At 45.8% G+C, this 14,381-nt stretch overlaps 3 protein-coding genes across 3 annotated transcripts; all 3 read left to right on the forward strand.

The window, feature by feature from the left end:
- Positions 1-478: 478 nt before the first annotated feature.
- On the forward strand, positions 479-4,467 carry DFJ58DRAFT_913712 (uncharacterized protein; the record flags this gene model as incomplete). The annotated part of the gene is made up of 20 exons (XM_041395340.1): positions 479-495; positions 552-666; positions 727-842; positions 1,099-1,226; positions 1,287-1,371; positions 1,563-1,743; positions 1,837-1,860; positions 1,985-2,044; positions 2,101-2,142; positions 2,202-2,426; positions 2,476-2,526; positions 2,593-2,615; positions 2,644-2,768; positions 2,826-2,960; positions 3,011-3,111; positions 3,734-3,800; positions 3,865-3,901; positions 3,981-4,075; positions 4,280-4,340; positions 4,386-4,467. The coding sequence occupies 20 exons, from the start codon at positions 479-481 to the stop codon at positions 4,465-4,467; spliced, it is 1,770 nt and encodes a 589-aa protein (XP_041244615.1).
- A 355-nt stretch (positions 4,468-4,822) lies between these two features.
- DFJ58DRAFT_840914 (uncharacterized protein) lies at positions 4,823-8,927 on the forward strand (the record flags this gene model as incomplete). The annotated part of the gene is made up of 16 exons (XM_041392654.1): positions 4,823-5,017; positions 5,072-5,136; positions 5,315-5,374; positions 5,424-5,481; positions 5,521-5,634; positions 5,727-5,779; positions 5,844-5,871; positions 6,070-6,442; positions 6,547-6,690; positions 7,199-7,377; positions 7,435-7,508; positions 7,565-8,000; positions 8,106-8,279; positions 8,339-8,650; positions 8,705-8,758; positions 8,811-8,927. 16 exons carry the CDS (start codon positions 4,823-4,825, stop codon positions 8,925-8,927), a joined length of 2,436 nt encoding a protein of 811 aa, XP_041244616.1.
- A 2,487-nt stretch (positions 8,928-11,414) lies between these two features.
- Positions 11,415-12,165, forward strand: DFJ58DRAFT_840915 (uncharacterized protein; the record flags this gene model as incomplete). The annotated part of the gene is made up of 6 exons (XM_041392655.1): positions 11,415-11,489; positions 11,565-11,633; positions 11,684-11,767; positions 11,815-11,907; positions 11,960-12,029; positions 12,134-12,165. The coding sequence occupies 6 exons, from the start codon at positions 11,415-11,417 to the stop codon at positions 12,163-12,165; spliced, it is 423 nt and encodes a 140-aa protein (XP_041244617.1).
- Between the last annotated feature and the right edge of the window lie 2,216 nt (positions 12,166-14,381).

Genomic DNA, 14,381 nt, shown 5'->3' on the forward strand with positions numbered 1-14,381 from the left:
ATTGTTCCGCTTGAAAGTACGACCTTCTAACAGATTCGAGGTATGTCACTCGAGGAAAAAGTGCCATGTGCTCAGTATGACACATCTGTTAGCTAATTTTTCGTACTGGTACGACATTTTGATCAGCTTATCAAACACGTTGAACAACTGCTACAGCAAAGCTGAAGATGGTGTTGGATGTGAAAAAGACCAACCTACTAAGTCAACTGTTTGAATTCCTTATCACAATGGATCACAATGAAAGCATAATTTAGGTCATATCTATCAAGCAGTGGTTGGGGGTCTGACAGGTGAGAACCAAACAAACATGCTTAGCGAAGCTGATCACTCCCACTTTCCATACTGGTGTGGGGCGTTCTCCCACCAGTCCGCCGTTCCCGCCGACAGCCTACATGATATATATGCGCAGCTTCACGACTCGTAGAATGTTTTGCAATACGGTTCTACTTGTTGGTCACCGGCACCGGTCAAGATTGGAATGACCTCATTCTTGCAGTAGTTGGTGAGCAGCCTTCTTTCTCGATTTGACGTAGCTTAGACGATTCCTCAAGGCGCCGTGGGTTGCAAACAAATGAGGAGCGTGTCAAGGAGCTGTTGGCCAGTCTCCAGCCCAAGTTGGATGCATATGACTTGATCCTGAGCAAACAGAAGTACCTTGCTGGTGACGTGTGTCTCGTCTTTAGTCCTACTCTGCCTGTGAACTAATAACACCTGTTGGATATTTAGTCTGTCACGCTTGCCGATTTGGCGCACTTGCCATATGGATCTCCTCAAATATATTTCAGTTTGCCTACTACCTTCACCCTGCCTGCATATGATGGCCCCGGTGTCTTTCTGGATTGGTGAGCATCCTTTCTTTTTGATTTGCTTAAACTCCCCTCCCTATGAAGCCCGGTATGGCCCGTCCCCGCCCTGAGGCTGAGTAGTGGAGCACCACTTCCCCTTCCACCACATCCATATATTTTGACCGTTTTTTTTGCTCACTTTCTATCTATCTAGATTACGTCCTGACCAGCAACTGCTGCTACCTGAGGTCGTGAGGTGAGATTGTCCCTTCAAGTCATCCGCATCATTCACACTAACATTGTCTTCTCTCAGTGTCATTTCCATCCACGACCTCCAACAAGCAGGCATTTCTCCACTTCCGTCATACACCCGCCACATGAAGAGTGTGAGTGGGATGTTGACGTTATTGCACCGCTGGCCATTCACCCTCTCCGGAATACGTATGTTCATGGCTTCCTTCTCATTCTCATCCATCACTAACATCCATTTTATTTTACCAGGTGGGTCTTTTGGTTCCGACCACAGCGCGCTCTGGGAGTTCCTTGTCGGTGAACTACCAGAGATATTGACTATATATGCCCACAAGTGAGTCATTCCATAATTGCCCTCCATTCATCTCATCAGCTTCTAATTTTTTATATTCAAGTCTTTGGCGGCCTCATCTTGCACAGCCCTAATCTCGAAATCGCTGTCAGTGAAACTAATCAACCCTCCAATCCCTTCACGCCACATCTTCCCTCTCCTCCTCCTCTCCTCCTCCTCACCGTCATCAACAGCGCCCACTACATGTCTCAAAAGCCAAGCGCTATCATTTTCGGTAATTGGCATCACTATTGGCCACGATTCCAAGACGCTCACAATTACTTTTTCAAATTCACTCGCATAGGTGGTCTAAATACATGTTCACGAGCACTTGCAGCATTACTGGTTCCACCCAAGGGGGAGAGACTCATTTCGGTATGTCAGATCTCTCTGATTGGTTCTCATCGATAACTCATCTCACTCACTGGTTCTATCTTGTCTATAATAGCATCTTCGTATCGTTGATAGATTCTCTGTTTATCCACCCACAACGTGCGTAAATTTTATCACATTTGCATCCGTCTCGTTTTGATTGGCGATTTGTTAGATATCAGTTTTCGAGCATCACTTCGTTCACTCCACTTCAAACACTGACATCGACTCATCCTTCGTCTAGCACAGCAGAGCCGGGGCCAAGAGCAGTGTTAAGTACGGTGCAAAGAAGTTAAGGATATCGGTGAGTCCACGAGCGTGCATAATAAGATCCTAGAATCCAACTAACATTGCAACAAGCGCTCGAAGGATTCCCGTAGCCCTGCTCCCCCGAATATCGAGGTAGGTTCTCAAACTTGCCCTTTAGTCTGTGCTCTCTCTAAATTTTGGTGGCCACGCAGGATCAGGCTGCCTCACCTGGTATGGAAGTGGAGGCTGATATCCAATCAGCACTTCGGGATGCACAAGAGGCTGCAAGACACATGTATCCACTTCCTGGACCTGCGATAACTGTGGCGTCTGTTGACCAAGACGCACAAGCGGATCTCGATGTTGCTGATGGTTTCCAGGACACATATTTGAAACCCCTCAGGATATTCGACACTGTTATTGGAGAGATTGCGAATGTATGCAGGTTCTCCTCTCGATCGGAACCGAACTAATCTAGTTCTACAGGTACATCCATATACAAAGATGGCACTGGGCGTGTTGTCTTTTGCAGCCAAAGTACGTTTTCTTTTTATCTCTTCCCATCTCCCACCACTCAGCAATCATTTGTACAGATTATTCTAGCTCAAGCAGATCACAATGCAGCGGTACTCAAACTTCTCGAGAAAATTACAGTTTCGTGACACAAGACGAGAACCTTCAACAAATTTTGTCGATGCACACTGTCCTTGGCAAGATTTCCCAGCAGAGTCGTGAATGTGCTCAGTTTATCACAAATTATTCGGAGACCAAGAACTTTTGTGAGTGCTACAGGCTGTTGTGCTCTGTACTGTCTCGAGCTTCTTCCATAATCACAGGGAAGAGAAGTGGAAAGGACATCCTCTCGGAAATGAACGATATGATCAAAAAGTACAGTGATGTATTCAATAGGCTCATGCAAAACTTTCGGGACCAAGTCACTTGCGACGTAGCCGTACACATCCACCGTACAGGTAAGGGTTCGGACGTACTTGTGACTTGACTTATATTCATACCTTTTCAGAAGAGTTACTGGACCTCAACGGTATGACTTATGCAGAGGGCGCGGGACTAGATACCAGGAAGAAACTTCTGGCCGGCCATCTGATCAAGTGCAGTAACCTAGTAAGTAAGTTTTATTATTCAATTTGTGCTTCTCTCCCTGGCCAATACGCCTCTAGGAGGCGACTTGGACCGGAGGTCGTCAGGCTGTGAGGACACGCCTCTAGGAGGTGACTCCGAGCATTCAAGCCTGACGGCTTTTAGATTTTTATTGTATCTATTACTATGTACTGACATATTACAATCACAATTGCAGGTTCACACTGGATACAAAGATGCCTTGTCCGCTGCAATGGACGTGCAAAGATTTATTCAAGTCTTTGGCGACCTCATCTTGCACAGCACGCCACATCTTTATGTATCAGCATTGCCGTTCTACCAGCGTGAAGCAGCTGTAGTGACGTTTGGCTCTATTCTAGATGGTCACGTCCTCATTGCATCATTACCATGATCATGCTACCTATACTAGTTCATAGTGCACCGATTTCAAGATTTGATTTAACTATTTCTGGTCTGATGGTTGGCTTGCACATGGGCAGAGAAGCAGTTGGTTAACTGAGTCCTGACATCTTAGATCAAATGCTACAGATGAGAATGTGTTGCTTATTGATGCTTTGTGCATTCGCACTTTGTCTTGTTTCCCTACCTCCTGCCCTGCCATGTCTACTAATCCTGTTCTGGGTAGCAATTGTATGAGTCCAATCCTTTTGTTCGTTCGCGTCTGTTCTTGTCAAATCTCTACATCTACTTTAGTAAGTAAGTGTCTTTAAAGAGTTTTGCATTGCAGTTGATTGGATCTTTTATTGGTGTTCCTAGTCATCAAGATCCTGCATCTGGACTTCTTGAAAGCATGGTCTGTTTTTGTTACCCACGTTCACGATACAATATCCTTGGACCATCGAAATCCACTTGTGCTGCTTTGTTTGGGGTAGGTGCAAGAGCACTTGCGATGAAGGCGCCACAGGTTGTCAGGAAGGAGATGGGTGCGATTTAGCAATGGATGCTTTAGGGACATGCACTAGGAGGGGTGGGCTTTCACTTGGCTGGCACACGAGTGGAGGAAAGAATTCTCCAATGTGGAGAAGCAATATAATAGAAAATGCATTGTGAAAGAAGCAGCTGGTTACTAACTGACGCCTTAGATCAAATGCTACAGATTGCTCATTCGTGCTTTGTCTCTTTTCCCCACCTCCTGCCCTGTCATGTCCACTAATCCTGGCATTCCTGGTAGATGTTGCTCGTGCAGTGATGATTGTGCTGCATATACACCAAGTACGCCATTGGACCCAGAGGTATGTCTTGCTTTTGATGTTGATCCTTGCTCACTAGTTTTACAGTCAGACTGTTACTGCAATCATGGACGTAGCCAACATATACATCCTGCCGCAAATTTCCCTCCTCGAGGAGGTCTACAAATGAATGGCATATCATGTCTAGGTTACCGGACGGTGCAAAATTCACCTGTCAGTCTATACCTTGAATTGATGCTTGGCAACATTCTAATTTCAGATGATAGATAACAAATTTTCGTCAGCCCTGTGGTGGATGCTTGCTCGGCTATAATGCTCATAGCCCGCTTGTTTCAGCATCACCCACTATAGCATCAAGTACATCGTTCAGGCCACCTCATACTGCTCCTTCTCTTCTACCTGTTGCCGAGTCACAGGTGTTACCATGGGAGCCCTCAGGCATTCGAAACTCTGAGAACTTCTTTGCGAACTTACCACGTCATTCCATTCCCTCATATACCAACACATCCTCAGGAACCACCACAATGTCTTTGGTGACTGGTTACACTCCATCACGCGTCACTCAAACAGCCTTTGGGGTACCAATGTCTGGTGTTTCCATGCCCACATATAATGCCCGCGGCCGAACCAGGGGCACTGGTATCATGCGCCCTGCACGGCCAAGGGTCCCAGGGAGTGGTGTGACTTTGAAGGTTCTGATAGTTCTTTTACCCAAGGATGTAGGTTTATGAAGGATTTTTTTCGCACAGAGTATACACTAACTGTGCATGCAGCTCTCAAATGTTTGTAATGAAGATGCTCCAGATTTCATGGACGAAGACTTTCTCTCGGTCACACGGTGAGGTGATCTCAACCTGGCTGGGCTGATATGAAATATCTAAAAATGCTCAACCAGTATAAGTGAGTCTTGGCTCTGCCTAGCTGCTATACTCGCAGAATGCAAGAACGTTTGACCCTAAAGGGGACTGCTACTGAACACAGAACCAGATGAAAGAAAGACCCTTGAAGTGCGATAGATGTGTGAAAGTGCAAGAAGAAAAGCAAAGTGAGCGCGAAGCGCGAGAGAGTGCACTAAGGTAAGCGCGAGCGTGGGAACGTGAGTGCTAAGGCGCGCGTTGTGTGGAGAATACCGGATAAGGAAACGGATAAGGAAGCGGATGTGCAAAGCGAGTGCAAACACAGAGTGAGAGTTATAACGAGCGCGGATAAAGGTCTAGTATAGGCGGATAACGATAACCATTGGAAACACAAAGTGCGCCCAAGTGGTGACTACTACTCTAAGGTAAAACCCAATAGCGAGGGAAGTACAGCAAAGGGGAGTAATAATGATGGAGTAGTAAGTCAGCAAACTTTATACTATGGAAATTGCATCGGAAGCGGAAGGGATAGGAGCAATAAGCGCTATGAATACGTAATGACATGTAATAGCGCTGCAATGCTTGTTACAAACCACGAGGCAAGGGATATGACGTACCAATGAGGTGGGTGGACATAGACGGACGTCCCTGGATGATAGGCGATGAAGGGCAATGCAGGGCAATGCAGGGCGCTTAAGCGCGAGAAAGCGCGCAAGGTGCGCGTGTGGGAATGCTGCGCATTGTGTGGGAAAGTACCGCGCCTATGGCGCGTTTCACAGGAAAGCTGCGCGTTATGTGTAAAACGACTAGGGACATGATAGAAGTCGAATATAGCTGATGGTGCGAGTCGTGCATTGCAGGCCAATTGTCATGAGTTGTGAAAAGGTGCGAAATGTGCCCATATGTGCCTGCAGAAACGCAAGTCTCTACAACAGATGCGTACAGGCGAAGAGCTTGCTTCAGATCTTCGTTTTCTCTCTAGATATGGCCTCACGAAGAAGCTTACCCTTCAGCGCCGAAATGCTGACGACTATGTCCTGGCCGACTTGATCAAAGCAGTTACAGACATAACCATCGACGCCAATATTTGTTTCCCATCATATAACCCCGATCCCCTGGATCTTGCTCCAGATGAACTCAATCAAGATGTCCGCACAGATTTTCACAATCTTCCCTTCCGATTTATTGTTCCTGGGTATTCTAACGCCCATCAGGGTCAACGATACCTGCGTGTTGACCATTCATTTTCATTCCAGGAGCTCCGATTTTCTACCTTCCAGAAGAAATGTGAGAGAGTCCGAGCGCCAGATGACCACTCCACTGGACTATTATTTCTTTGTATGTTCTGGATGTTTTCTCACTTAGTTGGAAGCGCTAAATATGTTCAACAGGCCCAAAAGGTGGACCTCTCATTGGACTGGTGGAGCCCAAGTCCCCCCATCAACATTTCTGCTTCGCCAACCGCATCATGGGCCACCTAGTACAGGGCTTCGATGACACTCCATCTGTCCCTGGACGTTTCTTCACTGTCCCATGTAAGACTAGATGTCCAGAAGATGCACCTACCCCTCCAACGCCTTCGATATTATCAACCCCATCCTCATCCTCTTCATTGATGATGGTGTCCTCCAGCTCTGGTGCTAGTCTTTCCTCTAGCTTGACTAGTGCTGTTCCTCGCTATCAGAATAGTGAACGCTCTGCATCACCTTCAACTGAAATTATTACATCATCAGGCAACACACTGGCTGGTCGAGTTCCTTGGTATCTGAGTAGAGACCGTTCTGCATCACCTCATCCATTGCAGCATGGACAACACCAGAGGACCCCTTCCTCATCACCTGAAAGTCTAATTCTACAGCAGGCCTCCTGCACCTGCCTCCAGTATCCATTCACAGCCAGCATTGTCACCCATCTCACCCACTCTCCACCTCCTACCTGATGCCATGGCTGACAGCTTATCGCGATCGGGTAGAACTCTTCACACGCTTCCATTGAGACAATCTTATGATGAGTCGGTCGCCCCTCTGATCCCTTTCCATGCAGGGAATATTCGTGATCTCTTTGATCTATCACAAGCTATTCACTCCTCTGCCGACCAGGCCTACTCTGATTCTACCCTGTGCATAGAGGCCAATACTGTAACAGACGCGGCTAATGGCATGATTGATGTCTTCCAACATTACTATAAGCGGCTCAGTGAAGGCGGTGCTCTTGACTCGGACGTATTGAATTTTACCAATCCTAACCTGCATGGCACTTTTTCTATCTACTGACGGGAGAACCTGGTGAAGCATGATCTTACTGTTGGGGACATGAAGTCCATATTCTCAATACCTGTGTGGCATTTTCAAGCGTGAATAATATATTTCCTTCATGAGACGCATTGCATTTACTGACTCCTCGCATTAGTGGTCATCGTAACGCAACTGACAGCTTTGGTAACGGCATCATGCGACAAGTAATTCACACTGCCCTTCGGAAAAGTGTTTCCTGGACATCTGACGGTAGTAATGAAGATAATCTGGCACTTGCAGAGGGTGACGTCTGCATTGAACTTGATGATGACTTTTGGGCTCTCAAGCTATCGTGGTTCCCCTCTTCTAAAAAACTTGCCACCATTTTCGCCATTGGTCGTCTCTGTGCCTTGCACATTCTTCAGGTGCAAAATGGGCCGCATCCAATCTCACCAGCTCTTTTGAGCTTCATCGTAAATGGTGTCTTGTCTCTGACAACTTCAGAATCAAACCATTTGTGGCTTGGCGACAATCTATTCCCTACCTTGGCCAACATTATCAAGTCACTGCCCACCGAGGACGAGAATGTGTCCAACCTTGTCATGGATGGAGTGAACTGAGATCATATCACAAGAATTTGTCAATCTCATCTGATGACCGACGTAAGTGCTGCTGTTTTTGTATGACAATGTTCCATGGTTTATTTCAAAACATAGTTTGGTGAGATTCGAGGCACCCCGTCAGAACGCTGGCCAATGGTACGCCGGGACTTGATTTGTGCTGCCCTGCTCAGTTACTCCCATGATGAGTTTGTCAACTCCCAAGAGTACCAGGCTTTTAAAGATGGATTTGACCTCCATGTGACGTCATCCATTCCTTCGCTCTCTGAGGTATGTTGACTGCTAATTCCTGTCTGTCTTGAACTGATACTAGTAAAAACCTCCATCAGATTTTACAACCAAGTTTCAGTAGCATTCTTCGATCAATCTATGATCACCATCCAACTGCTGATGTCTTGGAGAATATGCTATGCTTTGAGGTTGATAGTGATGAAAACTTTCGTGCTCGATTGTCTCCCTATCTTCGCACGTTCAAACGCGCTGTCCTGAAGTATTTGAATGGCAAAGGCCACCCCCGTCACTCCATATTCGAAAGTCTACATGACGATGAAGCAATGCCTCCACACTACCGTGCACTCCATTTTGTTAAGGTGTTAAGTGGAATTCCCTTGGTGCCAGCAGACCCTCTAGCACGATTTATGGTATGTGACTTTTCTGTTTTTGGTCGTGTCTCATCATAGTTTCTCGACATCTAGGTCAATGTTACACAGCATGTCCCAGCTGATGCCACGTTCAATGGTCATCTAAACGTAAGTTATAATGTGCTAATGGTATTCTCAAGGCTGACCGCCTCTGTTGTAGCCAGAAACCGATCTCATTCCGCCCATTGCACATGCCTGCATGCTTAGGCTTGACATATTCATGAACCCGATGACACGCACGAAACCTGTTTCGTACATGGTCATGGCAAATTTATGATACATGCAATTCCTTACTATAGTCTATGCACTTCCCCTGAATTTTCTATACCTTACTTCAATTTACTTTGGACATTTCTGAGCATGTATCACCAAGATACGACTTAGTGGTTCAAATTAAATACTTAACGTACCCTTTACCCTTTCTATAATTCTTTATTTTATTTACCCCTATGCCAAACATATGTACATACACATTCTATGCACACTTTATTTACACCTATGTACTCAAGGCAGTGATGCCAACCAAATCAAGATATACAACAAATAGCTTGGAATGGATTGGTAATCAATGTACAGCAATAAGGCAGTGCTAGAAGGACCTGAACACAGCCTTTGCTGAGTATTCTAGAACATTCTATGAGTATCTTACCAATCATTCTATGACATTCCATGACATTCCATGACATTATATAACATTCTATAGTTCTTTCTCAATAATTCTGACACATTCTGGAATATTCTATAGTACATTAGTAATCAGTAGCACAGCCACTAGTCTAGTAGTATATAAGGGGGCTCATTTTCCCCTCTTGTGAAGCAATCAATTTGATTCCCAAGTATTAACAGAGTGAAGCACAGTTAGGGGAACGTAGGGGAACATTCTTTCACCCCTTAGATTCTTTGTCCCCATTATTTGAGTGAACATTCAAGTGAATATCAGGAGAAATATTAGCTTATTTAGCTCCATTGTTTTGACATTATACTTCACATTCTTCAGAAGTATTTGGCCACATTCTTGAGCCAACTTTGATTCTATCGTCTTCAATCATTCTAGTTCTCTTTTAGACACAGGAAAAGTTCTGTGGGGAGAATTTCACGTATTATTCATCAATTAGGGTAGACACAAATAAGACCTACAATCTGTCAACGAATATTAAGAGCTTGGCCACTTAAGACTACATCAAGAAGGTGTACTCTATTCTGGATTGCGTCATTACTCATTGTGAGATCCTGAGCAGCAGAGAGTTGGTTTCGAGGCCACGTATTGGGACGATCCCGCTAGTGAATTTGTTCTCCATTGCTGAAGTATAAGTAAAGAATATCCAAGAGGGATATAGTATAGTTCTAATTTATTGCATACAGCTGCAACACATTATTCTAAAGGTTATAGCACTATCTTGTGCTACTTATTGGTTTCTATTGTTATTAGTTTCTATCGTTTCTTTGCCCCTTCTACATCACTAGTGTTCACTTGAAAAGTTCAACACACCTTGTCCCCCACGAACAACCACGTTATCAACCGTTGGTAATTGTCTGAACCGTTGACCATGGAGGATTGTGAAATTTGGTGATTTTCTTGCCTTTCATATCCTAGTAAGACACCGCCACTCATGAACTGGTTGTGTGCGCCATTCCAGGTTGATGAAGGAGCATCCCCTCTTGATGTATGCCTTCACATGGCATTGGTTGCAGTCGGTGAGGACTCCTTCTCAGCACATTTCCCTTTATCATTGTAATTTTTCATATCCTCTGTTTCCTTGCTGCACTTTTCATTATCAGCGTAATGTTTCACATCTTCATCAGTATTCCATTGCCGCACTATTGACCGTCACTATACTCATTATCATGGCACGTACTTGTCTCTCCCTCTGTATTTCCTTGCTGCACTACTCGCTGTTATCATACTACTCATTATCATTGCACGCACTTGTCCGTTGCACCTGTTCCTCAGCCTTGTCTTGTACTCACTCAGTGATGTCTTCCATTAACATTTGCACGTTCATTCCCTCCAAGTACATAATGCTCATATCACTTTCACCATATCGTATGAATGGCCACTCATGGCAGAGCCTACTACAGTTGTCATAATGCAAATCAATTTGTGAGTAAGTAGTTTCGAGTTCAAGTTGAGTCGGACAAGTTCAACAGTCGGTGAGTCGACAACTTGAGTTATGTAAGTTGCAGAAGTTGAGTGTAAACCGAGTTGAGTCACCACGTGTCGAGTTGAGTTGCAAACTGTCGAGTTGAGTTACCGCGTGACCGAGCTGAGTTGTGAATTTCTGAGTCAACATTTTAGTCCAATGTGGTCCTTCATAGGCTGGAATGTTGTAATATGCACTTGTCAACATCCTGGACTTTGCGCGATGCGCATCAGAGAACTCATGAGTTCCTGACATGGTGGCCATGTGAACTATAGGAAGACAGATTTTATTTTATTTTTGGACAAGGCTTCGATTTGTATTGGTAGAAACTGTCTGATCACTTGACACTAGATCACTCCCACTTTCCATAGTTTGTGCTTCCATTAACATGCCCATGCACATATGCATATGTATGTATTGCATAAGTAACTTTAAATAAATCGAGCTTCTTCCATGGTAAACCATACTGCCTACTCAATCATGACTTGAACGTGGCTGAATGATTAGCGCTGCCTCGAGGATATTAGGGTGCTGGTTTGATTTTCGTTCTACCGAGTACTCTCCCCTCCCTCTAATTCTTCCATACATTCCCTCAGGCTGATCCCAATCTTTGACTGTTTACAATGACCAAAGACCACAGGCCGAAACTTCCTCCAGGGGCCTCTGGATCCAGAGAAGCAGCTGCTGGCGAGAGCTTGGTATGTGCCCTTATGAGATCACTGTGGACGAGTGCTAATAACATTGTCGCCGCCTCTGACGCATCCTTCATCCAGAACCAGCCCCATAACGGATTCCGTCAGACCCTGCGGAAACTTAAGAAGAATGCGACCAAAAAGATTTCTGTACGTCCACATGAATGTGGGGGGAGCGGAATATGGCTCATATTATGCAGAAACGCTTCAAGTGTGCTCGCCACCAAACCCCTGCTGTCCAGAACGATACTCATCAAGGTGCCTCATCGAATCAGAATATTGAGGTAGGTGCTCGTTATTTTAATCTTGAACTTGTCTGAGGTCCACCAAGGATGAGTCGCATCTGCATCCTTCCGATGATAACATCCCTGAGAATCCCAGTGGTTGTGTAAACCAAGGAGCGCCCGGAGAACCTGCTTCGAAGGTATTTACACCAAATGATTTGTTTTTCGTCTCTAAATTTTGGTTGGGCACAGGATCAGGCTTCATCTGGCGTGGAAGAGATCCCTGATTTCAAATCAGTTGATGCTAAGCTTCAAGATACCCGTGAGCATACGGGAAACATGAGACTACTCGGGGGACATGGCAAGTCTGTGACATCCGCAGCCAAGGATGGTTCAAAAGATCTCGATGCTGCGGATGATTTCCAGACTACATATCTTCAACCACTCAAAAATTTTGACACTGTCATTGAGAATCTTGCGAATACTTCTTGGTTGGAAGCGAGCTAATCAAGTTGCATAGGTACATCCTTATGCGAAGATGGTGTTGGGTGTGCTGTCTGCTGCATCCAAAGTATGTGTAGCTCCCCCTCCTGTTCAGCAGTTGTTGACTCTATGCAGATTATTCTCGCACAAACGCAACACGACCAATCGGTACAATCTCTTCTCACGAAATTAGAAGATGTTTACCGCTTCATGTCACAAGACGACACTCTTAGCAAGATTCCGACCCAGCGCAGTATCGCTGGACGGATTGCCCAGCAGATTTTAGAGTGCGCGGGTTTCATCAGGGACTACTCGGAGGAGAGCTTTTGTAAGTCATCGAGCTATTGCACTCTGCATATTGTCAATCTAATACCATCACAGGGAAGAGACTCGGGAAAAATGTTGTCTCGGGGACGGATGATCTGGTTACACAATACAACGACGCTTTGGATAGGCTTATGCAACAATTTAGGGACCAAGCTATTCGGGACATAGCCAATCTTGTCCGGTGTACGGGTAAGGATTCGGGTGTGCTTCTGACTTTACATCCACTCATGCCCCTACAGGTAACGAACTGGGTGACAAGCTGTTTATGAAACCGCTAGAGTATTCTAGGTCAAGTGTGAGGCCCATCTTAATTGTGATCGAAGCACTGGACGAGAGCGGCGAAGTCGAGACACGGAGTAGCCTTCTCCGCATACTTGCTGGGAAACTTCAGGAGAAAGATCTTCCCCAAATCACCGAACTCCCTCCCAACTTTTGGATTCTCGTCACCTCTCGCCCACTTCCTGATATTGATGATGCATTTCGTGGTGCTCAACATATTCTGCGGTTATCCATGGACAACATTCTACCAGCAGTTTCAAAGAGCGACATCCGTGCTTTTGTGTCTGAGAAGCTGAAAGAGCTGCCAGATTTTCGGGATGAACAGTTCGCAGACCTCGCCGACAAAGCTGGTGGATTATTCGAGTGGGCGCGTCTTGCATGCGAATACATCCGAAAAACCACTCTTGGCTCATGCGCAATCGATCGCTTCAATGATGTCATGTCCTACAAAAATGGAGAGCGGGACAGCTTGTTGTATGGCATATATACCTTCATTTTAGAAGAAAATATACGGAGGGACAGATATATCACAGAAGGCGGCTATCAGCGAGCGCTAGCGAGGTTTCATTCCGTGATGGGACAAATACTTGGTTCGGCCAGGCCACTCCCTTTACATGCCCTGGAAGCCATGCAGAATCATTTTCCAGACACAAGGGTGCAGTACAAAGTGGAAGATGTGGTAAAACATATGGGATCCCTGCTAAGCAGTGCCACCAACCCATCTAGCCCCATCCGACCGCTTCACGCATCCTTCCGCGAATTCCTGACAGACAAATCATCCAGCAAAGACTTTTTCATGGACTTGTCGAACACCCAATGTGATCTTGCTTTTGCGTCACTTGGAGTGATGGAACACAACCTTCGCTTCAATATGTGTAATTTAAAGTCTTCATACTGCCCTAATAGCGAAGACATCGGGCTGCAGGATCGAGTCACAAGATGCATTCCCTCGCATCTGTCCTATTCCTGCCGATTTTGGGCTACGCACATACGAGCAACGGCCTTCAACCTGAAGCTCGCAAAGGAAATAAGATCACTCCCCCGACAACGAGCGGCTACTGTTCTGGATTGAAGCACTCGGCAGCGCAGTTGCCGTGCTTCCACTCATTTCCCAGTGGCTGAAGGTGAGAACAGAGTGATCTGGCGGCAGGCGAAGTGCTCACCCGCGAACACAGGACCAATCCGAATACAAAGATGTGTTGTCCACTGTAATGGATGTGCAGAGATTCATCCAAATCTTTGGTGCGATAATTTTGCACAGCACGCCGCATCTGTATGTATCAGCGCTGCCATTTTCGCCCACCAATTCCACGATAGCTACAAAGTTTACTGCAAGGTTTCCGAGCACTCTTTGTGTGATACATGGACGTCTTGTGAACTGGACGGCTATTCAGACCGTCATCAATGGGCACACTGAATGGGTTTCGTCGGTCTCGTTCTCGCCCGATGGCACTTGCATCGTGTCTGGTTCTTCAGATTCCACTGTCCGGCTGTGGGATGCAGCGACGGGACTGCCATTGGGTGAGCCCTTCCAAGGACACACTTCTTTGGTTTCGTCAGTCTTGTTCTTGCCCGATAGCACTCG

Source organism: Suillus subalutaceus (assembly GCF_016647625.1).
Source record: "Suillus subalutaceus strain FC151 chromosome Unknown DFJ58scaffold_44, whole genome shotgun sequence".
NCBI classification, from domain to species: Eukaryota; Fungi; Basidiomycota; class Agaricomycetes; order Boletales; family Suillaceae; genus Suillus; species Suillus subalutaceus.